At 36.4% G+C, this 26799-nt stretch overlaps 1 protein-coding gene across 32 annotated transcripts in view; it reads right to left on the bottom strand.

Moving 5' to 3' along the window:
• The window catches only part of KDM4C (lysine demethylase 4C), a 460147-nt gene that overhangs the window by 226513 nt on the left and 206835 nt on the right, over positions 1 to 26799 (bottom strand). For 4 of the 32 annotated variants that reach the window (XM_026001372.2, XM_072728396.1, XM_072728397.1 and 1 more), the window contains one exon: positions 14993 to 16434. The exons of the other annotated variants lie outside the window; for them this stretch is intronic. In XM_026001372.2, the coding sequence (XP_025857157.2) occupies positions 16414 to 16434 (21 nt within the window). In that variant the 3' untranslated portion in view covers positions 14993 to 16413. Of the gene's footprint in view, positions 1 to 14992; positions 16435 to 26799 lie in introns of those variants that run through there. 32 annotated transcript variants of the gene reach the window in all.

The following is a 26799-nucleotide window of genomic DNA, read 5'->3' on the forward strand; positions in this document are numbered from 1 at the left end:
ATTCATCTGAGTATTAATGGATTCAGTGCCAAAGTTCAGGTTGTATTTCTGAACACTAGAAAACTGGAAAAGTTATCTATATCTGATCTTCAAATCCATAAGATACAACTTTTTCTTACCCTACTGCTAACTAGATAAAACACTGCTACAGGGAGGGGAACTTGTGCTATAATGTAAAGACTACTAATTCAGGAAGTTGATGTAGGTTCACTTGAGGTTTATTGGGTAGAAGACATTTAAATATATGCCTAATAGGGGATCCCTAGGTGGCTCAGCGGTTTGGCGCCTGCCTTTGGCCCAGGGTGCGATCCTGGAGTCCCGGGATTGAGTCCCACATCAGGCTCCTGGCATGGAGCCTGCTTCTCTCCTTCCTCCTGTGTCTCTGCCTCTCTCTCTCTCTCTCTCTCTCTCTCTCTCTCTCTCTCCTTCCTCCTGTGTCTCTGCCTCTCTCTCTCTCTCTCTCTCTCTATCATAAGGAAGTAAATAAATAAATAAATAAATAAATCTTTTAAAATAAATAAATACCTAATAATCTTCAGTCCTTTACTACCCTTTTTCCATCAAAGTATTTCATTTTTCTATACCATATACATAGCACCACCTGTGCTCATCCTGTATCTCACCATGACTTCACATTCCCCCACCAATGACCTAAGTAAATAATAGAGTGAATGCTAGCAAACATAACCTAGCTAACAGCTGATTTCTAAGTGAACTTGAGAATGCCCACAATTACTTCATGGTCTTTGATTAATGCATACACTTTTCAGGAGTACTGCATTGACAAAATCCTTCAAACCTCCTGGATTAGTAAGGGGAAAAGATTAAAATGATGGCAATTTCAGGACACCTGGTGGCTCAGTCAGTTAAGTGTCCAACTCTTGATTTTGTCTCAGGTCATGATCTCAGGGTGGTGAGATCAAGCTCAAGTTGGGTTCCACGCTCAGTGGGGAGTCTGCTTGAGATTCCTTCTCTCACTCTCTCTGCCCAACCCCCTGCACCACCTTAAAAATAAATACATTTTTTTTAAATGATGGTACTTATATATAGGAGAAGCAATAACATGGAAAAATAGCTGGCAATAAACAGATGACATAAGAGTAACGTTAAATACCGTTAAAAAGATTAGCTGGGTTTTATGTTTATTTAAGATGAAAGAAGAAAAGAGTTCATAAATTACAAAAAAAATATGATATATTCTTTCTGTGGAGAAACAGTTGAAAATGTGACTTTCTATACATTCAGGAATTTTATAAATTTTTGACAGTTTGTACAATCAATTCCATCTCTGATAAAAAAAAAGCATAAGGTACCTTTCAGTAGCTGATGTGCTAAACTTGTAAGCAAATCACCTGATTCTTTATGCTAGTATAAAATAATCGATTCATCAGCCCCTGTCCAGTACTGCACATATGTGGCAACATGATGGCAGGACTGTACTACATAATTACTTCCAGATAATTATAAAACCATCCTTTGATATTTTGTGGCTATTCAGCACTAGCAACATTTAACTTTTAAAAAGTATTTTATATACTGCCTTTAGTAAACAAAAAATGTTTCAAATGTTTAAAAAGTCGCAATTCTGACAACATAAACAAACTTGTTGAGCAAGGTAAAAGACACCGTAATGTGGTTCAGGGTCAGCCTCAGAGAAAGACAGTGAATTTGAAAGTGCTCTGAAAGCCACAGCTCCCACCTCTTTCTTGTACATCACCCCTTGTGCACCCACAAGCACAGTGATTCTCAGCTGTGGGGCCATTTGCTTCCCACACCTCGTATCCTGCACACACACACACCCCTCCGACCAAGGCATCTGAAAATGCCTGGAGACTTTTCTGGTTGTCACCACTGGGAGCTAATACTAACATCCAGTGGGTAGAGGTCAGGTAGCAGCTAAAAATGACTATAGTGCTGAGGTCAAGAAATCTTGCACTAGTCTAGATGACCAGAGGACAAGGATCATCTACTACTTGCAGAACTCTGCTCAACCGTATCCCCAGGCACACAGTGGGCACTCAATTATGGGACAAATGATTGCAATGTGTACATGAAAATTCATGTCAGTGTGAATTCTTAAGCCATCATTTGACACTCTTTAAAAAGTTTCTTTTTCTTCCTGCTACTGCCTCAAAGATGCTCTGGAATGACACAGTACACGTATCATATGATTAATGTCCTTAACTGCAGCTCTGCCCTGGAACAGAGAGGTAATGGAGGAAGGCACACTGGCCAAGATTCCAGTTCCACCATATGACATAGGAAAGTTCTTCACTAACAAGAACTTCTGACTACCTGCAACAGATGACCTCTCAGACCTCTGACCAGAAAGGCTACTTCAGTCATTTTTACCTCTAAGAACATTCGCCTCGTGCAACAACTTTCCATACAAGCTACCCAGCATTTATCAATGGCAGTCGGGGCCCTGCAGTGTTTCACACCTCGGGTACAGCTGCTGTCAAGTCTGCAGTAGCCATAATCTTTAGGTCAAACTTTTATTTCACTATAAAAAGGCTTTAAATATGAACATGCCTGGTGATAAATTAGGTTGACAGGCATTTCCTTTTATTATGATTCAAAGGAAGACATATATATCTATCATGTTGTTTGATATAAACAACTTATGAATGTAGTCATAATTCATTTAGCTTAACTAGACTACAATTTCACAGAATTAACATACCATGGCTATAAATTACAAGTCACTTACACTTCTTGGAGTTGTCTTATGAACTCTAATAGGAACTCATAAATTAAACAAGTCTAGAAATGACAGTAGCTGTGCACTTCTTCAGTAAATCTGACCAGTGTAAAAACCCATGAAATGGCTTTTCCAGTTTTTCAGAGTAAATATGTGGCTCTGTTACCTGCTGGTATTGTGCTACAATAACTACAAACAAGAAAAAACCAGAATGCTTAAAATTCATTAGGCAGGTAAAAATTCAGAAATAACAATACAGACCATACTCTCTAGGAACCCATGACAGACATCATCATCTAAAATGCAAAAGAAAAATGACAATGATGCAATGAGACAGACCACCACTCCAAAAAGAGAAGGGGCAACTGACACCCTCTCCTCCATCTGTTACTGCATAAGATGAACATAAGAGGCCCAAGACTGGAAGGTGGGACTCTGCAGGTGTTTTCAAAAACTATAAAGCCAGGAAGAAAGCTTGGGGGCTCTCCAGCTCTCCTCTTCTTACCTGTTTCTTTTAGAGAAAGTATCTGGAATAGAGCTATCTCAGACCAAGTCATTTGGTCTTTGGGTTCCTGGATAGCTCTAAAAAGGGATGAAAAAGGTGTCGGAATGACTATGAATGGTTTATTCCAGATGTTAGGCTTTGAAAAAGAGGCATAAAAGGGATCTTATGATTTCCCCCTAAGATTGTACAATACCTTCTAGAAAACCCTATTCTTTCCTCTCTAGTGATGTTATCATATGAAACCATAAACTTTATAACCGAACTATTCAAGAGAAGAAATGATACCTTACTCAGAGCTATATTATTTTTCTTAGCTACTGTCACAATAATTAGGTAATTTCTACTGAAAATGCTCTTTTAGTAGTTTTTTGAATTGTGTTATTGTTGTCAATTGTTTGACAAAGTGTGGAGTTGACAAGGAAAGGACAGAACTATGAATCAGTTTGGAACCATCTAGTTGGAGAAAATTTTTCTTTGCCCTGCTATGAAAAGAGAATCTTCAAACAATTAAAAAAAAAAAAAGGCATCTTTGCTATTTGCTAAAAGTCCCAAATGTTGTTTACAAAATCAGGAGTAGCTGAATGCAACTAATGCATGCCCATCCACAATCGTTCTTTCCCTTGGATGAGTAATATACTTGGAGATCACACCATATGACAACCCAACGTTTCTGTGCCCCTCACACATGGATTCTGTAGCTTTCTAGTGATGATACTTTTATTATTACAATCATAAAAATATGTACTCCAAGTTTGTGCACTTTACTGTAGAGGAATGTGAGGCTCAGAGGGCTAGGTGGATTGTATAAAGCTGTCCAGTTAGTAAGGAGCATAGCCAGAGTATGGACCAAGCTCTCAGATTCCAAAACTAAGCACATACCACCCATCATCATGCCACCTCAGTTGACATGGCTTCACTGTAATATGGACACCCTGGTTCCATTTTCCACATTTTCTCTAATCGAGGCACAGATTAGATTAGAGAATAGCTTTCATACCACATATCAACTTTGTGAGAATAAATACCCATTCACAGAGGCATACATGACAGAGATCATCTGCAACACAAGACACTTCTGGGAAGGAACCGTGATTCTATGCACAAAATAAAATGGTCCTCTGAGAAACAGGAGTCTCCATGTTTCATATCTAATCATTGCAGTGGGATCATGACCCACAAATATTCTTTGATGATGTGGCTACCACCACTGTTGCTACTGCCATTACTGTAGAGAAAAAAATTTTACCCTAATTTCATCATGATTTTGACAAGCTCTAAATTGGCCAAAATGCAGTCCTTCTTTGCTTGGAAAGAATAAGGTCGCAAAAGAAAGGTTGCAATGAAGAATGGAGAGACAAATCTAAAAATCTCCATGAAAAATTGGCCATAGATTTCAGTCTTGCAACTACTCATTTTGTAAAGAAAATGAATGGTGGATTTAGTTTGAAACATTTATAATAAAATATATTAAAGGATTTGTGATACAAATAAATATCAAAAGTGATGACTGGTGGTATTTTGCAGAGCATTATCTTTCTAAGCAGCTGTGTGCCAGAGAGAATTTGCACATGTGTTTTCAGGGCATTACAAATAAAAGAGGCTATAACAAAGTCATTATTTTCTAACTCTCCATGCTGCAGCCTGAAAAATATCACAAACAAGAGGTCATGCTTCATGCTAATCAGCCCTTCTATGAAGTGAGTTCAGGAAAGCTGGCAGGTCCCTTGCCCATCTTAACCATGTATGAAAGTACAACACGTGTTCACTGTGAAGAGGAGCATGACTCAAAACAGCCTATCCCTTAAAACACCATCTCAAAACTACAGTCATGACTGAGGACGCTGGAAAAGGTTGTGGTACTAGAAACACCACCTCAGAGCACTACCAGCTCCCAATGAGGTCTGTGGACAAAAAAAGGGACACCACTTCATGTGCTCTGCTAAAGGAAAGAAACCTATCTCTGAAACCAACAAGCACACCAGCAGGTTCTCCACCTAAAGCTATGTAGACATTTGAAAATGCTAGGTCCCTGAGCCTAGTCAGATCTCACAGAAACAACTGTCCAGAAATCTTTTTCTGAAAAATAACACATGGTAAATATTCCCAGGTCTGTGAACCATATGATCTTTGTCACAACTACTCAAGTCTCCCATTGTAGTATAAAAGCAGCCATAGATAACACATAAACAAATATGAATAGCTGTATCCCAATACAACTTTGTTTACAAAAAATGGCAGGGGCCATAACTTACCAACCCATAACTTAGAAAAATAGATGAGGTGGCATTTGACTCTTTAACTAGACAGTCAACACAAAATTAAAAGACAGGAGCTTTCAGCACCCCACATCACCATTTTTGAAAGAACTAAAGGAGGCTCTGGAAATAAAGCACAGTCAGAAGTGGTACAGCTCTGGTATATAACCCAAGTTAAAGGCTACAATGTGGAAAGAAGCCAAAAGATTATAACTGTTTTACAAAACAAGAGGAAGCTGGAATTTTTTTTTTAAGTGCTAGATTTTAAGAAACATTGCACCATTAATTAGTGGCTGGTCACACTTTCCTTTCTAGGAAACATACTTGGTAAGACTGTAGCACAAATTCCACACAAATCTGCCAGCAAAAGAATGGGAAAACTGAATGATTAAGTGAATCCAGATCAAAGCCCTCCCTGCTCAGCTCTGGAAAAGGAGCCTTTACACACAGCTCTGTGGAACCTAAGTAATGGTCCATTGCCCTCTATGTAAAAGAAAGGGCAAAACAAGGACAAGGAACAATATGGTGGACAGCTTTGCCTCCATTCAGAGATAAAAAATAAAAATGTTTCAACATACACAACTGTGTGCATTGAGCCTCTCAACTTTCTGTGCTTTATCCTACCTAAATAACTGAATGATTACTCTTGTTTCTTGTTTCATATCACCGACCAAAAAATTATCCTCCTAAAATTTTATGTCCATTCCTCCCAGCCAGAAGAATTTCTACTAAAACATAGGGAGGCATCCAGACATAAGCTATATACTAGAAATCTGGAGATTGCCACTATCCAGTTACCAGCACTGTCCTTTTAAGCCTGCATGCAGCCTGCATGCACTCACCCATTCTGAAGGGGAGGCCCAATGATCTAGCATTGAACTTCCATAAGTATATGATGGTTCACACTAGCAAATTAAGAATTCTCACTCTTTGAAAGAAATTCCCTAATGTCTCCTGAGTAACTGGAAATGAAAGCAAAATAATTAGGACCAGCCTTCAGTTCTCAAGCTGCCATTTTCTGTCCCTGGCCAAGTTAACCCAAAATTAAACAGAACAAGAATTTTCTCCCCAAGTTCTAAAACCCATGAAATAGGGCAGCCCGGGTGGCTCAGTGGTTTAGCACCTCCTTCAGCCCAGGGTGTGATCCTGGAGACCAGGGATCGAGTCCCATGTCAGGCTCCTTGCATGGAGCCTGCTTCTGCCTGTGTCTGTGCCTCTCTCTCTGTCTCTCATGAATAAATACATAAAATCTTTTTAAAATAAAAAAATAAAAAATTATAAAACCCATGAACTAGGAAGAAGGTGTAAAAATTCTGACCACTTAAGAAATTCTGAATGAACTAATAACTACTGGTTTTGATTCTTCTTCTTTTGGACTTAGCTACTCTTTGAAAATCACTTAAAATGGTAAATCATTTAAAGTAGACATTCTTAATCTTGTAGAAATTGCTATTTACGATCTGATAAAAAGCCACAGACCCAAACTCCAGAAAAGTGCACATATAAACTAATGTAACAATTTTTCTCATAACTTTATAGGGCTTACAGTCCTCTCCTTGGACCCCAAGTTAAGTACTCCTGAAAGGAAGAATAAAAGATCATGTCTTGTGCATTGTGCCTATCTAGCTTGGCAAGTGTAGCTACCAGAATAGTTCATTATCACATAGAATCTTTAATTTTATTCAATATATGTGCAAGAATTCTGCAGTTTTAAGAAAGCCCAGAGAAAAGCACAACCCCCCTTTTTTAGGAACAAAAAAAAAGAAAAACTGTAGCCCAAAGGCATTTACAGGACCAAGTATTAAAAAGATTGAAATTAAGCCTCAGGAAAAAGCCATATTGCATGAAGAAGGGTACGTTTGCTATTTAGACACTGAAAGATACATTGATTCATAACCAATAAAAAATAAAGGGATTGAAGATAGGGAGAGAACAATTCCTTTAGGAGGGGTGCTGCCTGGTCAGCTCGATGTGAAAACAGAATGAGGTATATATGCTTGGGTAAGAAGAACGCGTACGGCCTCTGGGAAATACTGCCTGCAGACTTCCCCACAGCCTATGTGTGCTGTATATGGTGCCCACAACAGGAGCAAGGTGAGATGGTGGCATACTAACAAAATTAGTGCATTTTACTATCACCCAGAACTAACTCGATAACAACATTGAAAAACTCTCAGTTCTCTCAAAGCTCACTAATCATATCTGAGGATCATCAAGCAAAGGTCAGGATGAATTGGCAAAATGTTTGTGTAACATCATACACTGAGACTTTTATTAGAAACAAAGTGTTGCTCTCTTAAATACATACTGTTTTCAAAGTGTATCAAAATCAATTTTATATTTCTTATTCTAATAAAAAAAAAAGCTTGATAGTTTAGGTAGCTTAGGACTATCTCCAGAGTAATTTGAAAAACAAATGGATTGATTAGATTATTGCTTTTGAAGGACTGAGTGCATCTCTTGAAAATGAATGCAGACAGCCAAGTTAATTCAAACCATAGGTCAAAGCAGAATAATCGTGTTTAAATCTCTCAATTTTATCTTCAAAAACTGAAGGCAGAGAGTCTTTACTCCATTATGGTTCAAAATGGCTGAGTAAGCTAAAGTTATTAAATAAACAGACTATTATATGCCATCAGTTCAATCAAGTGAGAACACTCTGGCTGTCAACTCTTAGTGAAAAGAAGATATTTGATGTTTTTCATAATAAATATCCATTCATAAAATGTGCTGAAATAAACAAAAAAGATCTATTACCAATTCCAGTTATTTCACAGAGAAAAGTTGGCAAAAAATTTCTAACATCTAAAATACAAAAGTATCAATTAATCATGAAAATGGCTCTAATAATGTACTACATTTTGTTACATATTATCATATTCATCCTGATGCCTTAAACCATTTATAAAGACACCATATAAAAATGCCAGTACTAGTCATCTCAGGAAGCAAAAAATTTTTTTAAAATGTGTTCAGTCCCCACCCCAAATGCAAAATTAAACATGCTCACTGGAGTAATATTGAAAGTAACAAAGGATACCATGAGGAAAATAATAACCACCTAGGAAGTACAACATTTAATGTACTTTGCTTATACTCACTTAAGTGTGCTTCTGTCATGGGAACAGTACTTCACATGATTCCTGTCTTAAGACATACTGAACAGGGTCCCATGGCACTAAATATTCACCTAACAACACTGCTGAATGGTTCCATAGTATTCTAGGTAACTGCACCATAATTTATGTCACTAATCCCCTACTGCTAGACACTGTCAGCTGTCAGGTGGTTTTGTTTTGCTGTTTTAATTACAAATAAAATCTTGCATTTATCTGTACCTATTTCTTCCTATTTCCTTACCTCAAATTCTTAGAAGTAAAATACCAGATCATAGAGAATGTACGTTTTTTTAAGTTTTTCAAACATTTTCTCAAATTTCCTTTCATAAGATCAGACCAATCACCAGCAATATGTGTCTTAAGCCAATTTTCATCTTTATAGTTATATTTCTTAAAATATAAACTAAATAATAGCATAAAATCGTATTACCTTACTGCTAATACTAAAAGGATAAAGACAAGGAAACATATATGCTTAAAATGACAAAATGTCAATTTTCATAAACTGTGTAATAACACAAAAACCATTTAAATAATATTGCTAGTTCCTGCTTTTATAACTTTACTCCCAATTTATACACAAAGTACACGCAAAGTACTAAATTTAAGGAGCACCAGGGTGGCTCAGTCGGTTAACTGGTTAAGTGGCTGCCTTTGGCTCGGGTCAAGATCTCAGGTTTCTGGGACTGAGCTCTACATTGCTCCCTGCTTAGCAGAGAGCCAGCTTGTCCCTTTCCCTCTGCCCCTCCCCCACTCATGCAACCGAGAAAGCGCGCGGGCTCGCGCTCTCTCTCTCAAAATAAATAAAATCTTTTTTTAAAGTGCTAAATTTAAGTAAATCACACTAATGTTTTTATTTGTAAATGAATTTGAGCATCTCTACACTACACACTTATTTAATCTTAAATGTATAAAATATGCGAATGATAGTCAAATTCTTAATGTAGTGTTTTAGAATAACAACGTTATTTCTAAATTGTATGCCTATGTGTCACTGCCCCATCATAATGACATATAGCACTCAACTAAAATGGGTCAATTCTGGTTATAAAAGATACTCAACAGCCTCCACCATAAATACGCATTGTTGACCCCACTCAGTTCCCAAGACATTCCTCAAGTTCTTAGAAAGCTGACTGAGGGGCAGCCCTGAGTGGCTCAGAAGTTTAGCACCACCTTTGGCCCAGGGCATGATCCTGGAGACCCTGGATGAGTCCATGTTGCGCTCCCTGCATGGTGCCTGCTTCTCCCTCTGCCTGTGTCTCTGCCTCTCTGTGTATCTCTCGTAAATAAATAAACAAAATCTTTAAAAAAAGAAAGCTGACTTCCAGCGACAAATGAAACATAAATTCTACTGTTTACATTATCAAATAATCTACTATAAGAAATTACTACCACTGCTGCATCTCTTCCAAGGAGTTAGCTGAAGCTAATGAATGCCAACAAATAATTGCTACAGAACTCAGGCAGTTTTGCAAAGTTACTCATATTAAAAAGAAATAAATTTCTGTGTAAGTCATAAAACAGTTAACTTTCTTTAATGCAGCCAATTGGTAACTCTTAAGATTACAAATTCAAAAGGCTGATACTGCAATTAATATCAGGTAACCTTACTTCCTTTCAGAGGTAACCATAAAAATGGATATTTATTTTATAAAGCTGAATTCAAGCTCAATTGAATAAGACATGCTATAGCACCTCTCCTAGAATAAAAAGGAAATCAAATTATAATTGGAAGCATAAGAATGAGTAAATTTATAATGAATAAGTAACAAGTATGGGATGGAGAGACCAATAAAAACAATGAAAACCCCCACACAAATGCAAATTATTATAAAAGTGTACAGCAGTGACTGTCAGTCCTGACACATATAATTTCCTAAAAAGTTTGTAAAAAATACCAATTAATAGTCCACCCACCCAGAGATTCAGACTTTCTTATCCTGGGATGAGGTCCCAATACTGATTAAAAATTCTCCAAGTGATTCTAACAAACCTCCATATTAGAAGATGATAAATAGATTAGAGATAAACTGGTTAAAAATTATCTTAAAACACAATTTCAAGTAAACAATATGAAACAAAAAGACATGGAAAAAAATTAAGTTTGCAGGACACCTTTATGGTACAGTCAGTTAAATGCCTGACCCTTGGTTTTGACTAAGGTCATGATCTCAGGGTTGTGAGACACTGCCAGTGCTAGACTCCCAAGAGTCTGCTTAAGGCTCTCTCTCCCTCTGCCTCTCCCCTGTTGTATGCATGCTCTCTCTTCCTCCCCCTCTCTCAAATAAGTAGATAAATCTTTTAAAAAAAATTATTTGCTCTCTGCCTCACACGATACAATGAAATCAAGTCTAGAAAAGAAATTATAAAATTAATAAATGATAATCTAAATGACTGTGGCTATAATAGTCTAAGTAAGGAAAGCCTTTTTGAGCAAAACATCAAATGTTGAACATATGGGTTAAAAATGAAAACAGGCAGATATGACCTTCCCTAATTAAATACAAAACTCATATAACAGCAAGAAAGCACTAACAAGAAAATAGAATGTAAAGGACAAACAGGAGGAATTTTCTTAAAACATAAAATTATGAATAAAGATGAAAATGTTCAATCTCTTATAGAACTGAAGAAATGCAAATGGAAGCAATTTCCATTTTTTCTCAATAAAATTAGAAAAAAAAAATAGTGTTCATACCCAAAGCTATTTAAGGGTACAGAGCAACAGACATAAAGAAATATAGCTGCAGAAATTATAAATTGACATTCTTGAGAGAAAACTTGCCCAACACAGTGAATATAAACATCTTCCAGAGATTGTCCTGGGAAAAACCTAGAAATGCATTCCCATGGTTTTATGTTTGTTAATTTACAATAGTAAAAGATTTTCATTTGCTTCTGTTAAAGGCAATGCGCCCTCCTCCATTTAAGTTTCCTCCTCCTCACTTTACATTATATCAGTTGGCAGTAGAGTAGTTGCTGGAAAACTGGGATCTGGTCAAGAGGAGCCAAGTTGAGATGCATTTAATTTGAGATGAGAGGTAAAATTTTAAATAAAAGTAGTGAAAAACCTTTAGGATTACCTGGTAATACATTTAATGAGAAAGAATGAAAAATATAAGTTTTCTGATTGAACATGAAATACTGTCATCAACAACAACAAAAAAGTAAAACTAGGGGTGCCTGGATGGCTCAGTGAGTTAAGCATCTGCCTCCGGCTCAGGTCGTGATCCCAGGGTCCTAGGATCAAGTCCTGGCAGGGAGCCTGCTTCTCCTCCTCCTTCTGCCTCTGCTCCCCCTGCTTGTGCTCTCTATCTCTGTCAAATAAAAATAATAATCTTTTTTTTTAAAGTATAACACATAATGTAACTCTTCAGTGACACATTGGTTAATGAGTGTCACCAATTCAAAAAATATATATTCAATATGTATTTATTCATGTATACATGCACGTTCACAAAGACCTGGAAAAACCTGGAAATATTACAGCTTGCATATGAAAGAAAAATGAAAGAGGTTTATCCCAAATCTGGGCATCAATCCTAAAAATCTGCCTATCATTATATTATGAATAACATGTTGTGACAAAAGAAATGTGTGGTTTTTTTCTTTTAAAGATTTATTTTATTTATTTTAGAGAGAAAGAGAGCACATGGTGGGGAGGGAGAGAGGGAGAGAGAAGGAGAGAGAGAGAGAGAGAGAGAAAATCTCTCTGGTGCAGGGATCAGCCTCACCCTGAGATCATGCCCTGAGCCAGAACCAAGAGTAGAATGCTTAACCAACTGAGCCACTAGGCTCATTCTTTAAAGATAGATTATTAAAACTGCTGTACCAACAGTATTAATTACAACTACCTCATGATTTTCCAAGCATTAGTAATGACTTGCACTGCTGGTAACAGGAGCAACACAGTAAGATCATGCTCATCCAATGGCAAATAAGTAGACATAATTCATTTGTACTAAGAAATTCATTAAAAAATCATTCATTTGCCACAAATTCTCATTTGAATGATGTAAATTTTGCCATTTAATACTAATAGAAAAGATATGTCTATCAAAAATATCTTAAAATCTGTTGGTTCCACTTGTGATGCTTCTGACTTAAATGACATTAAGTACATTTAGATACTCTATTCCCTTACATAGACCAGGAAAATCTCCTTTTCAATGTATTTAATATCCCTGAAAGCAAATATAAGAACACATTTTGCCTGATTCAAGACCATAACATGTGAAAACTTTTTTTTGCTTTTTCTTTTTTGCGATCTTCAAGAAATATTAGTATATATCTTAGATTAAAACTCACTCTATTTAATAGAAGATTAAGCCATATGGAAAATCTGAAAAGATAATTAAACATATATCTATCATTTCCAAGGAGCATTCAAAACCATCTAATTTCAGATTAATAAATTTAATAGGCACATCACTAATCGTAGCAAGTAAATCTTACTTAAAAGGTAATGACTTTGTTAAAATTAAGTTAGCTAATTTAATCTGACACCATTTTCCTCTTAATCCTGAGTTCAAAAAACACTTAGGCAAATGAGTATCAATACAAAACACACCAATGGTACTTTTAGATGCTTTGCAATCTCAAAATCACTTTGAGTTTATGCTGCCCAAAATAATATTTATACATACATTTTCACAGCTAGAGTGTCAGGTAAAAATGATTTGTTTAATTATTTGGAGACCACTCTTCCACTGAACTCCCTCAAATCACCTAAACAATCCCAAATCCGACAGTAAGCCTCTACTAAGTATACATAATTCCCCATGTTGTGCAAGAGGCAAAAGATTCTACTTTATTTGACTATGAGCTTGTTCCTGATGGTTTGGTTTAGAGGGCATCTACAGAAAATATATCCAAGTTAATTTTCTTATCCAAAAGTAACCCACATGTTTTAGAGGAAAAAGAACAGAATTTTCACAATGACAATGAGTACCAAAATACTTTGTTAACTCCTAGGGTGCCTAGGTGGCTCAGTCAGTTAAGTGTCTGCTCAGGTCACAATCTCAAGGTCCTGACATCAACCCTCTCATCAGGATTTCTGCTCAGTGAGGAGTCTGTTCTTCCCTCTCCCTATGCCCCCTACCTGTGCTTGTGTGCGCACTCTCTCTCTCAAATACAATCTTAAAAAAAAAAAAAAAAGATTAAAAATCTCCTGAAATTCTATCACATAGGTAATCACTGCATAGTATTTTAGAATATTCTTTTTCCCCCCTATGCTTCTATGTTCCTCATCTTGAACTTGATTTCACTATATAGAATAACAGGGTAAAATTGTCACAAGAAAGTAGATTGTCACCAGAGGTAGACTTTCACTTACAAAAGTAATCAATTAATAATAAAATCCACAGATCTAAAACAAAGGAAAAAGTAGTCATGAGTTCACAAATTCTAAAAAAGAAATATAACTGAGGGAAAAGCACAATGAGCCACAGTTTATGCTAAGACTAATGGCAGAGTGAAATTCAATGAAGTTCAGGACACATGAAATGTAAATGGATACCGTCTTATGTAAAAGAAGTAGCCATAAGATTCTGTACCTAACCAAGATTACAAAAGTTTTATTTTTTAATATTTTATTTATTTATTCATGAGAGAGAGAGAGAGAGAGAGAGAGAGCAGAGACACAGGCAGAGGGGGAAGCAGGCTCCCTGCAGGGAGCCCGACGTGGGACTCGATCCCGGGACTCCAGGATCACGCCCTGGGCGGAAGGCAGGGGCCAAACTACTGAGCCACCCAGGGATCCCCGATTCCAAAAGTTTTAGTGGCTACTAGCGGTGGGGATAATTACAGAAGGAAAAAAAAGGCTCTAGGTCTAAAAAATGAGAAAAATTAATACAGCAAACAAACATAATAAAGGGAAAAGGAAACCAAATGTAGATATATTTTTGCTAAATTACAAGAAAGCAGCTTCATCTTTAAGAATTAGTTTACTATTTCTCTGCAACTTTTAGGTAATTAATATTTCCCTGAAACACAATATGGCCAAACCTGTCCTAAAGGAGATGAAAGCATATACATTCAGAATAACTACTCTGCAAATTAATATCCACAATCCCTTTAAAGGGATGCTGTCACCCGGATTCGAGGCTGTAAAGGAACAGGGGTCACACAGGTTCAGAGCAGCATTGTGCCACACTGCCAAGCTCACTCCATTGCAGATAAGAAGAACATAGGAAGGAGATCCGTGTGCAAGTCAGGAAGGCAAATCCATCAGCAGCATCAAAGCAAAAAGAACAAACTTCTATGTATACACACTAATATTCAACTTCATTATAATGAGTTCTCCTTCCAGAAATTCTAAGGAAAGATAATTAGAATTTTCATCATTTCTTAATTTCCTTGGAACTTGGAAAGCTTTATTATGCACACAGATATCTTATGCACACAGGTGTTCAGTAGAGGCTTATTTGCTTATTTATTTATTTATATTTTAATTTCAGTAGAATTAACATACAGTGTGTTATAGTTTCAGGTGTACAATACAGTGATTCAACAATTCAAACACTCAGTGCTCATCATGATAAGTATATTCTTAAGCCCCCTACTCACCTCCCCTTTGGTAGCCATCACTTTATTCTCTATATTTAAGAGTCTGTTTCTTGGTTTGTCTTATTTTATCCATTTATGTCTTAAATTCCATATATGAATGAAATCCTGTTATTTGTCTTCCTTTGACTGACTTATTTCACTTAGCATTATACTCTGTAGATCCATCCATGTTGTCGCAAATGGAAAGATTTCATTATTTTTGATGGCTAAATAATATTTCCTTGTATATATATGTATATACATATGTATACACCACTACTTCTTTATCCATTCATCAATTGATGGACACCTGCACTGCTTCCATAATTTGGCTATTGAAAATAATGTTGCTCTAAACACAGGGACACATATATCTTTCCGAATTAGTGTTTTCATATTCTTTGGGTAAATACCCACTAGTGGAATTACTGGATCATATGATACTCTTATTTTTAATTTTCTGTGGAACCTCCATACTGTTTTCCTGTAATGGCTGCACCAGTTTGCATTCCCACCAACAGTGAATGAGGGTTCCTTTTTCTCCACAACCTTGCCAACATTTGTTGTTTCTTGTATAGGCTTTTTTAGTTTAATCCCAACTGCTTACTATCACATGTCCAAAACACAGAAAATCAATTTTCAAAGAATGAGATTTCATTAACAGTCCAAAACACCTGTATTTAACTATCTAGTTGATAGAAGGAGCACCAAAGTTGGAAGGGAGCAAATTCAAATAGCCACAGAACCAGGCAGGTAACGTAAATAAATGCAGCAGGCCAGGGCATCCACCAAATACCTGGGCAGACACTAGAAGCAGTAGGGCCCGAAATACCTCTGTGTCTGACTGGAGAAGAGCAAGCTGAGAAGTGGGGGACTGGAGAAGGCTTGCATGGTCTGAAGAAGACAGCCTCTGCTTGGCTCCTGGCAAATACTGCCCAGGAGTATCAGAGCAGTATTTTCCAATCATCCCAGTTTTCCAGTGAACCTGTAACTCCAGTTTTATGTGAAACCTCCTGATAATTTAAACATTGACAATATATGCGATTCAAACATTTCTAAAACACTGTGAACCTCTCTTGTGCATATACATACTTCATCATGGCCTATAACTGTTAGGTACTGATTGCCGGGCTCCTGGTGAATCTGCTGTGATTTCAGGTTGAGAATGATCATGGCAAGGAGTAGTCAGCCATCTCTGGCTCTGCTGCCACAAGGATGAATATGAGGGTAACGGTGATACATCTGATAATGTTATTCCATTTCTCTCTCTTTTGCTTCTCTTAGCTACAAGCATATTCTGCTTTCCTGATAACACCCAAGGGAAAAAAAAATTAGATTATTGTCCCATGAAACATGTAGTTTTTTTTTAAGTTCCTGTGTTCTATTGCTCCATGAATATGTCCCATTAACATCATAACGAATTTGTTTTACATAGTTTAAGCTATTGTACTTTTACTTCTAAAAATAAATGCTTTTGAAAATAGTATTTTAAATATAAAATTAAGTCACAGGAAGCAGAGAAAACTATTCTTGAAGACAGCAAGGACAACCTTACAAAAAGAAGCAGAGGCAAAATTAACTATCACAAAACAAAACAATTTTGCATAGCAGATACTGCAAATAGAATATAGAAAATGTATCTAGTATCTTATGCTGGACCCATGCTACACCAAAACAGCAAAATTTTACACATCCTAATCTTGAAATAAAAAGATAAAGTATTCTTCCTTTAGGGATCTGTCCACAGAACAAGAAATTATACCCAACCTATATTTTAGGATAAAATTCACAGAAATAAAGTAACTTCATTCTTCATCAGTCTCATCTAAAATAGGAACGCATTTTCTTAGCTGTCTATGACACCATTCATCAGAGAAAGAAGAATAAAATCTACATTCACATCTTCATTATATTAGTTCCTTTCAAGTCCTACAAATTACTGATCACTGTCCAGTAGAGAAGGGAAAAGTACTTTCATCCTTACTACATCAAATTAATTAATTAATTATACTATAATTTAACTCAACATAAAAAAAACTTTATCATGGAATTAAAATTTTAAATCATGTACTGAACAGCAATATCACAAGGCAATAAACTAATTTCTGTGAGGAAATAATATGGGTCATCTGAGGAGAGAAACCCACTATTAATGAACATGTACAGGATTGGTTTCAGAGCTGAAGACCATTTGGAAACTAAGCCCAGATGTGCTTATGGAGAGAGAGTAAGAAACTCCACAGGTGAAGATCAAGAAAATGGGGTGGGGAAAGACATTGAGAATATATGACTCAGTTTGGAAAGAAATCTCCGTTCTCTCCTCTCAGGCATGAGGGTATCTATCAGTCTGAACAGGATAAATATTTTGAAGTTTCAAATCAAGTAAGATATGAAGTACTATATAAAGCTCACCTAATGATGAGAGCCAAAGAGAAACCAAAAAGATAATAAAATAATTTCTGGGGAAGAAAAGTGGTACAGTTATATATTTAGTGATGTATGGATATTTATATGCCTAGAAAAATGAATATTTCATTTAACCAAGATGCTGGTAAAATATATAACAGAAATGAAAACTCAAGTATTTAAATGTTGGCTATGCTTTTTCCCCATTATTTCAATGTAATTATGAAATTTTAAAGGTGTAATGACTTAAATAATATTTCTGCCTTGCAGATGATTTTAAGTCTCTCACATTCAGGGATCCCTGGGTGGCGCAGCGGTTTCGTGCCTGCCTTTGGCCCAGGACGCGGTCCTGGAGACCCGGGATCGAGTCCCACGTCGGGCTCCCGGTGCATGGAGCCTGCTTCTCCCTCTGCCTGTGTCTCTGCCTCTCTCTCTCTCTCTGACTATCATAAACAAATAAAAAAAAATTTTTTTAAAAAGTCTCTCACATTCAAATATTTATTGCATTAGTATTAATTCTCCAGCATTTGGGTCCTATTTTTGTGGGGGTGGAACTGAAAATTGTCATGATTCCCACAAAAACATTTAAAAGTTATACTCATCTTGTTCTCCATAGTGACAATGATGGGTAGTAATTGCTCACATTTTGAAGCTCAAATGATACTCAGATTGAGAACTGTTATCTCTAGGTTTAGAGCACATGTGACAGGAACAAGAAATGTGATCTCTCATCAGAGGATAAAACCTAAATCTCCTCCTCAGAGTTTGTGCGTGTGTGTGTGTGTGTGTGTGTGTGAGAAAGAGAGAGAAAGAGAGAGAGAGAACAGGAAGTGATGGGAGTCACTTGTTGACTGTCACATACTAATATTCAAATCTATCTTTAAAAATATGATTAACTTTTAAAACATCAAGGAACATTCATCTGCTAGAAACACACTGATGCCTATGCATCACCTTTAAAATATCTATTCTGTTTCTGGGAAACTATACTCAATGTAATGAGGTATAAATAAATTTAACATCAACACCCTCTAAAGAATGTTTATAATAAAACTGTAACAACACTAAATTTTACATAAGAATGAAAGAAGCTAATGACAAAACTGAAAAATATAATACAATTTCACTTTGAGTAACAGGTTTATGTAGTATTCTAATTAAATGAAACATGAGTAAGTTAACTCCAATGAAATAGCTACCATTTTATTGTTGGTATATCTGGAAAATAAAAGTGTATATAAGAAAAACAATTTTAACTATCCTTCTTCTTTACTCAGACTCTCCTTCTTCCAAAAATTTATAAAAACACAAGTTTTGTGGGGCACCTGCGTGGCTCAGTTAAGCACCTAACTCTTGATTTCAACTCAGGTCGTTATCTGTAGATCATGGGATCAAGCTCTTCATCAGCTTCAGGTTCAGCGGAGACTCTGCCTGAGATTCTCTCCCTCTGCCCTTCCTGCCACTCTTGCATGTGTTCTCTGTCTCTCCATTAAATAATTAAAAAAAAAAAGCACAAGTTCTGTAAAGTAAAACCATCCCAAATATATGATAGAAGATTAAAAAATAAACTTCTAAGCCACACACAGCTCTTCAAAAGGCTCTGCAGTGCTGTGATGACTTGGAGTTTTCTGGCTTCCCAAGGGGAAGCTATAAAAATCAGGCAGACTTAAGACAGAGCCAGCTTTGGCTTAGCCAACTAAAAAATCAGTGGAGTTTTGGATGACTGTTCTCATTTAAAGTACTTTCCCAAAACAGCTTTGTACGGTTGGTTTCAATTTTCCCCTTCTTTGACATTGTTAAGCTATCTTTTCAGCCTTTAGATAGAAAGAGCAAAGAAAATATTAACTTCCTTTACAAAAGAACAAAAGACTTACTGTTTCATTTTGTTCTCCTGAAAAACTTTTAGACCTGAGTTTTACTCTCTTCGAAAAAGCATAGCCTTTCTTTTCTAGCTGCAGTATTCTTTGGATTATAAGTAACTCTTAAAATGGGCGTTATGGCATGGAAATAAAATAAATACATTTATTTTCAACTGCTCAGGGGATTGCACCCCTAACCCCCATGTTGTTCAAAGGTCAACTGCGTATTAAATTATATATACATAGGCAGCCTGGGTGGCTCAGTGGTTTAGCCCAGGGCCTGATCCTGGAGACCCAGGATCCTGGAGTCCCACGTCAGGCTCCCGCATGGAGCCTGCTTCTCCCTCTGCCTGTGTCTCTGCCTCTCTCTCTTTCTCTCTCTCTGTCTCTCATGAATAAATAAATAAAATCTTTAAAAAAAAGAATTAAAAATAAATAAATTATATATACCTACACATACATACACATCATTCAAGCAAACATGGAAACCTCTGGCTAGAGGTTTGGCAGAAGAGATCTGGAGAACACCCTATGTATGTAACTAGGATAAATTACTCTGTTTTGTTTAATGTAGATGAGATATGTTGGCAATTCGTAAAAATGTTGAAAGAAACTAAAATGATAACATGCTGGCTCTGCTACAAGAGAGAACAATACCCAATGACATTGAGGACTACAGGAAAATTGTTTTCAGTCACAAGAATAAGCCTACTATGTTACAAATAAGATGAAATATTTGGCATTATCCCCAAAGCAAAACCTGAATGTGCTAAGTAACCCTGCAAGATAAATACCTCCTCAGGAGTATACTGCTATGTACAATATAAAGGAGAATTTCTTAGGCACTGTTCAACTATTTACCTTTCTACCAACCAAGGACCATGTATTTTTAAAAGCTGATTTGCATTTTTTGTTTTCAGACTTTCAAACTTTAACTCTGAAACTCAACTAAAAAAATGAAAAAGCACACACACAATAAGGGGAAATATGAAAAACTATGTGCAGATTGCCAGTTCCAACTTCCTTAGGTCCCATCCTTTTGGCTGTTTTTAGAGAGTCTCTCCTCCTCACCTCCCATGAAAATCTCAGGGTCTTGTACTCCTCCCTTCATGACAGCACCTAAATTTAAACTGCCTTGTTGAGATTCAAAATTTAAAAAAAAAAAATCAGACACACAAAAAAAAATTGATCTTCAATTACTAATGTAGAATTTCTAAGTCAAACAAATACATTTTAATATTTAGTACACTTAGAAACACAAAATCAGGGTTACAGTCTTCCACTTAAATTCTACTTTTTCTGATCAATGTTAAACTCATTACGTTTACAAGTGTGATCTACAAAAATTATCTCCCTAAAAGGTATTTTGAACCAGAAGGCTAGCAAGAGCCTTTTGGGAGTTTGGGGTTTTGGTTTTTTTTTAAAGATTTTATTTATTTATTCATGAGAGACAGAGAGAGAGGCAGAGACACAGAAAGAGAGAGGAGAAGCAGGCTCCATGCAGAGAGCCTGATGTGGAACTCAATCCCAAGACCCCAGGATCATGCCCTGAGCCAAAGGCAGATGCTCAACCGCTAAGCCACCCAGGCGTCCCAAGAGACTTTTGATAAAAAGAAATTACAGATGTTACTGCCTTTGCCGGAATAACTCTAGCTGCTGCTGATGAGGAGGAGGAGGAGGAGAAGGAGGAGGATTCTTTTCAAAAACCTGCAATGTTTCTTCTTAAAACCCAGAAACCTTTTGTTTCTTTTTTTAACTCTGAAAGCTAGGTAGTTAAGAGACCATTAAGTCTTGTAAATACAATAAACATCAACAAACTTTTCATTCTACTCTTTCCTACTATGATAATAAATTAGCTACAGTATTCTGCTTTTTTGATTTCTCTGATTAAAGGAGCTATGATCTCCATAGAGTCTACATAGCAAAATGGACAAATGATTTTAAGTAACTGTGGAGATCTGGGTCTAGAATCTGTACCTGACATCAGATCAATAATAACAAGCATTTAATTAAAATTTCCTCATTGCTATATGCTGCACACTGTGCTAAAACTCTTACATAGGTACCTCCCACAATAACCCTGTGAAACAGGTATTATTACCTCAGATAAGGAAACTAAAGCACAAAACAGGTAAGTACCTGAATAAGGCCACACAATGAGCAGGTGGCAGAAATAGGAGTTACTCCAAAGCCTTTGCTCATAATCACTAACACTCTGTGCCTTCCAAAATACTGTTCCCCCACAGAGACTTTCTACAAACTGGCTTCCAGCGAATAGACCCTCTCATTCTCCAAATAGTCAAGACAAGAGTCATTCTCAACCATCAGAGAAGGCTTGAGTGTTCAACCTAAACCAGTCAACTACAGCACCAGCAGCAATGCAAGAAAACGCAACAGAATGGGCCAAGTAATTTCAGCTGGGAAACCTTCAGTTTATCCTAAGATGCTATTATCTCAACATCATCTCAAAAGAGATGATGACATCATTGAAATAAAAAGTGAAAATACTAAATATCCGGTGGTAATGTCTTTTTCTCACACCCTGTTATCTATGGATAAATGTATCTATGCACTGTTTAGCAAATCAAAATCAAATGAAGCATTACTGCTTATACATACACATGTATACACATACCCACAAGTCTCCAATTTTTACAACATATACAGTCTTAAAAATAGATACAAAGTTACATAACTAAGGGGAATCTTTCTAACTTAAGTAAAAGCACCAGTTTAGTGAGTGATGGACTTTTAAAAGAAAACACACAAACACATATCTGGATAGCTTGAAATCACAAAGTATCTTTTTCTAATGTTGCTTGTTTATGGGTTTATTTCCTTTCTCTCTAGGATTTGAATAAACATCATGTTTTGGAGCTACCTTCTGGCTCTAAGTAATTCTAGTTTTCATTTCAAAGCCAAAAAAATTAAATTTATTTTTTAATCCAAATAAAATATGTGAAATCTTAAACGTAAGTATACTTGTCTGCCAATGTAATTCAATAGGTTTTATTAAACAAGAAGCTGAGATTTTGAAAATCATTATTATTTATCCACTTTTCATAATATCATCAAAAATTCAAGCTTTATATCTGGAATATACATTCCTTATTGGCAGGAATCAAGACTTTTCTTTCCTGTCCAGCAAGTAATTACCTATAAGAACTTATGCTGAGAAGTAACACAAACTACAGAGAGATACATTAATGCAATATATTTAATGGCCCTTTTATAATCTCTTTTGTTTTATACCACAGTTGTTTAAAAAAAATAAATGAAGTCCTGGATGATTTTTGGAATAAAAAACTGTAATTAAAAGAAATTCAAGTAGGAAAACAAGCACACTTCAAATATTTAAAATATTATTTTTAAAAATCTTGAATGTTAACAATTAGCCTCAACTTGGTCATAAAATCTTAAATTCTAGAAAAGGATCAGGTCATAATCAATTATAGTTCTCTATAGTTCTCTATAAAAATTTCAAATATACCAGTATTGAAATTTTAATTTTAGAAAAAACTTATCCAACTCTGGTTTTAACAATGAACTTTACAATAGGGAAGATCTGAAAAAATTATAATTCACAGTACCATTCACTCTAAAAACAAACATGCAAAAATCCTTGCCATCACTTCTATCTTTACCTTACTGCTAAGCTTTTGAGTTCATGACCAAAATGTTTCTTTCTTTTGAGATTTATACACTGCCTCACATGTCCATTAAAACTATACATAAGTAAATATTAAGCGAATTACCATCAAAGTCAATTGCACTGGCAGGGAATTTATTTCCCCTTTTAAAGTTTATTATTAATGTAGCATTCTTTGTAAAATTTGTTCATGAAACTTTAGCCTAAAAGTTATTTACAGAACCAAGTTCCCAGAGGAAGAACACTGTTCATCAGAATCACTTTTTTCCATAAGGAAAGTCAACCCTGAATGTGGTCCAAGCCATTCCTTTCTTAAATCTGTTTAATGTCAACCATTGATAGCTATGCTCCTCCTCCAGCAGCACAAGTAGCATGCTTCAAATAGGTAATGCTGATATTTATCTTTCCCTTAGGCACCATCAGCAGAATTAAGGAAACCAAGGGATTTAGAACCTGTTGACATAATTATCTGTCAGAATCTACTAAGGACTTTCTAAATTTAACATCCTAATGCCTACTGTTTCCATAGGAAAATTCCAAAATGTGCTTTAGAAGAGCTGATTCAATTTATGCTGCTATGCCTTTCATTTACTTTTTTTTAAGATTTTATTTATTTATTCATAGAGACACAGGGAGGGGGGGCAGAGGCACAGGCAGAGGGAAAAGCAGGCTCCATGCAGGGAGCCCGACGTGGGATTCGATCCAGAGTCCCCAGGATCAAACCCCAGGCTGCAGGCAGCACTAAACCACTGCGCCACTGGGGCTGCCTTTAAATATAGTATTAGTATATGAGATACACATATCTTATGGAATTAAAATACTTTGATATTTTATTACTGAAAATGTATGTAAATGAACTCACTACATATATTGTACAATTTAAAAAAAAAGAATAAGATAAACTGTCTTTTTCTTAAATTAGCTCTTTAGCTAAGACAGAAACTTAAGACAAGTCTGGATGAAGAGTGGTTATGAAGTGTGGTGGTAGAGTTAATACCATCACTGCACAGTTGACATTTGGGGGCCAGATAATACTTTGATGGAGGGCACTGTCCTAGGCATCAAATGATGCTTTGCAGCACCCATGGCCTCTTTTCACTAGATGCCAGTAGCACTTCCCCACTCGAGACATTAAAAAATGTCCCTAGACATTGTTAAATGTCCTCTACAGACAAAATCATTCCAAGATTTAGAACAAATGACTTAGTGGAAATGGCTACAAACAAGCTGCAGTTTGGATCTGTTCCTTTGGGTGTGCATCAACCAGGGGGAGACATTTCACCTCCTTGCCTCAGTTGCCTCTAACCTCAAACAAGTGATACAAGGATTAAATAAGAAGACTGAAGATGATTACAGCAACTGACAGGACTGTCTCCATTGTATACTTTGTAGCATCTCTCTCTACTTTAGACTCCCTGTGCCATTTTTAAAAAGCATTTATCATAATTCTAGTTAGTAAACATATAGTGTGATATTAGTTTCAGGTGTGGAATATACTGATTCAACTTCCATACATCACCTGGTGCTCATCAAAAGTGCACTCCGGGGCAGCCCAGGTGGCTCAGCGGTTTAGCGTCACCTTCAGCCCAGGGTGTGATCCTGGAGACCCGGGATCGAGTCCCACATCGGGCTCCCTGCATGGAACCTGCTTCTCCCTCTGCCTGTGTCTCTGCCTGTGTGTGTGTGTGTGTGTGTGTGTGTGTGTGTGTGATGAATAAATAATTTTTTTAAAAAAAAGTGCACTCCTTAATCACCATCAGCTGTTTCACCAATCCCTCCAACAACCTCCCCTCTGGTAATCATTGCTTTGTTCTCTAGTTAAGAGTCTGTTTCTTGGTTTGTCCCTTTTTTTTTTTTTTTCATTTTGTTCATTTGTTTTGTTTCTTAAATTCCACATATGAGTGAAGTCATACAGTATTTGTCTTTCTCTAGCATAATTCACTGAGCATAATACACTCTAACTCCACCCATATTGTTAAAAATGGCAAGATTTCATTCTTTTCAATGGTGGAGTAATATTCTAATGTGTCTGTGTGTGTGTCTGTGTATATATCACCTCTTCTTTATCTATTTATCAATGGACACCTGGGCTGCTTCATAATTTGGCTATTGAAAATAAGCCTGCAATAAACACATGGGTGCATGTATCACTTTGAATTCCTGTTTTTGTATTCTTTTGGTAAATACCAAGTGGTGCAATTGCTAGATCACAGAGTAGCTCTATTTTTAACTTTTTGAGGAACCCACATGCTCTTTTCCACAGTGGATGCACCAGTTTGCATTTGCAACAGCAGTGTAAGAGGGTTCCCCTTCTCTGCATCCTTGCCAACTTCTATTTCCTGTCTGGTTAATTTTAGCCATTCTAGGGTGTGAGGTGGTATTTCATTGTAGTTTTGATTTGCATTTTCCTGATAGTAAGTGATAAGCATCTTTTCATGTGTCTATATGTACTCTTTGGAGAAATGTCTGTTCATAGTCTTCTGCCAATTTTTAATTGTGTGTGTGTTTTAATTGTGTGTGTGTTTAATTGGGTGGTGAATTTTAGAAGTTCTTCATATATTTTGGATATTAACTCTATGTTGGATAGGTCACTTGAAAATATCTTCCACTCTGCAGGATGCCCTTTAGTTTTTTGTTGATTGTTTCCATACTATGCAAAAACTTTTATTTTGATGTAGTCCCAATAATTTATTTGTACTTTTGTTTCCCTTGCCTCCGGAGACATAATCTAGAAAAAAGTGGCTCCGGCTGATGTCAAAGAGTTACTGCCTGTGTTCTTCTAGGATTTTTATGGGTTCAATTCTCACATGTAGGGGTCTAATCCATTTTTAATTTATTTGTGTGTATGATGCAAGAAAGTGGTCCAGTTTCTTTCTTTTGGATGTTGCTGTCCAGTTTTCCCAACACCACTTGCTGAAGAGACTTCTTCCCATTTGATATTCTTTCCTGCTTTGTCAAACATTGATTGACTATATAATTGTGTGTTTATGAGCTTTCTATTCTTTTCTACTAATCTCTGTATCTTTTTTTTTTAAGATTTATTTATTTATTCATTCAGAGAGAGTGAGAGAGGCAGAGACACAGGCAGAGGGAGAAGCAGGCCCCACGCGGGAAGCCCGATGCGGGACTCATCCCGGGTCTCCAGGATCACACCCCAGGCCACAGGCGGCACTAAACCGCTGTGCCACCGGGGCTGCCCCTAATATCTGTATCTATTTTTGTGCCAGTATCATATGGTTTTGATCACTACAGCTTTGTACTATAACTTGAAATCCAGAACTGTGATGCCTCCAGCTTTGCTTTTCTTTTTCAAAATTGCTTTAGCTATTTGGGGTCTTATGTGGTTCCATACACATTATAGGATTGTTTGTTCTAGCTCCATGTAAAATGCTGTTGGTATTTTGGTAGGGATTGCATTAAACATGTAGATTGCTTTGGGTAGTATAGACATCTTAACAATACTTCTTCTTCCGATCCACAAGCATGGAATACCATTCCATTTCTTTGTGTTATCTTCAATTTCTTTCATCAGTATTTATTATAGTTTTCAGAGTACAGGTCTATCACCTCTTTGGTTAGGTTTATTCTTAGATATCTTATTATTTTTAGTGCAATTGTAAAGGAGACTATTAATTTCTCTTTCCAATACTTCATTATTACTGTATTGATGTGTAACAGATTTTGTTACCAATTGTGTCCTACGGCTTTACTAAATTCATCCATCAGTTCTAGTACTTTTTAGTGGAGTCTATAGTG

This window comes from Vulpes vulpes, chromosome 12 (genome assembly GCF_048418805.1).
Source record: "Vulpes vulpes isolate BD-2025 chromosome 12, VulVul3, whole genome shotgun sequence".
Lineage (NCBI taxonomy): Eukaryota > Metazoa > Chordata > Mammalia > Carnivora > Canidae > Vulpes > Vulpes vulpes.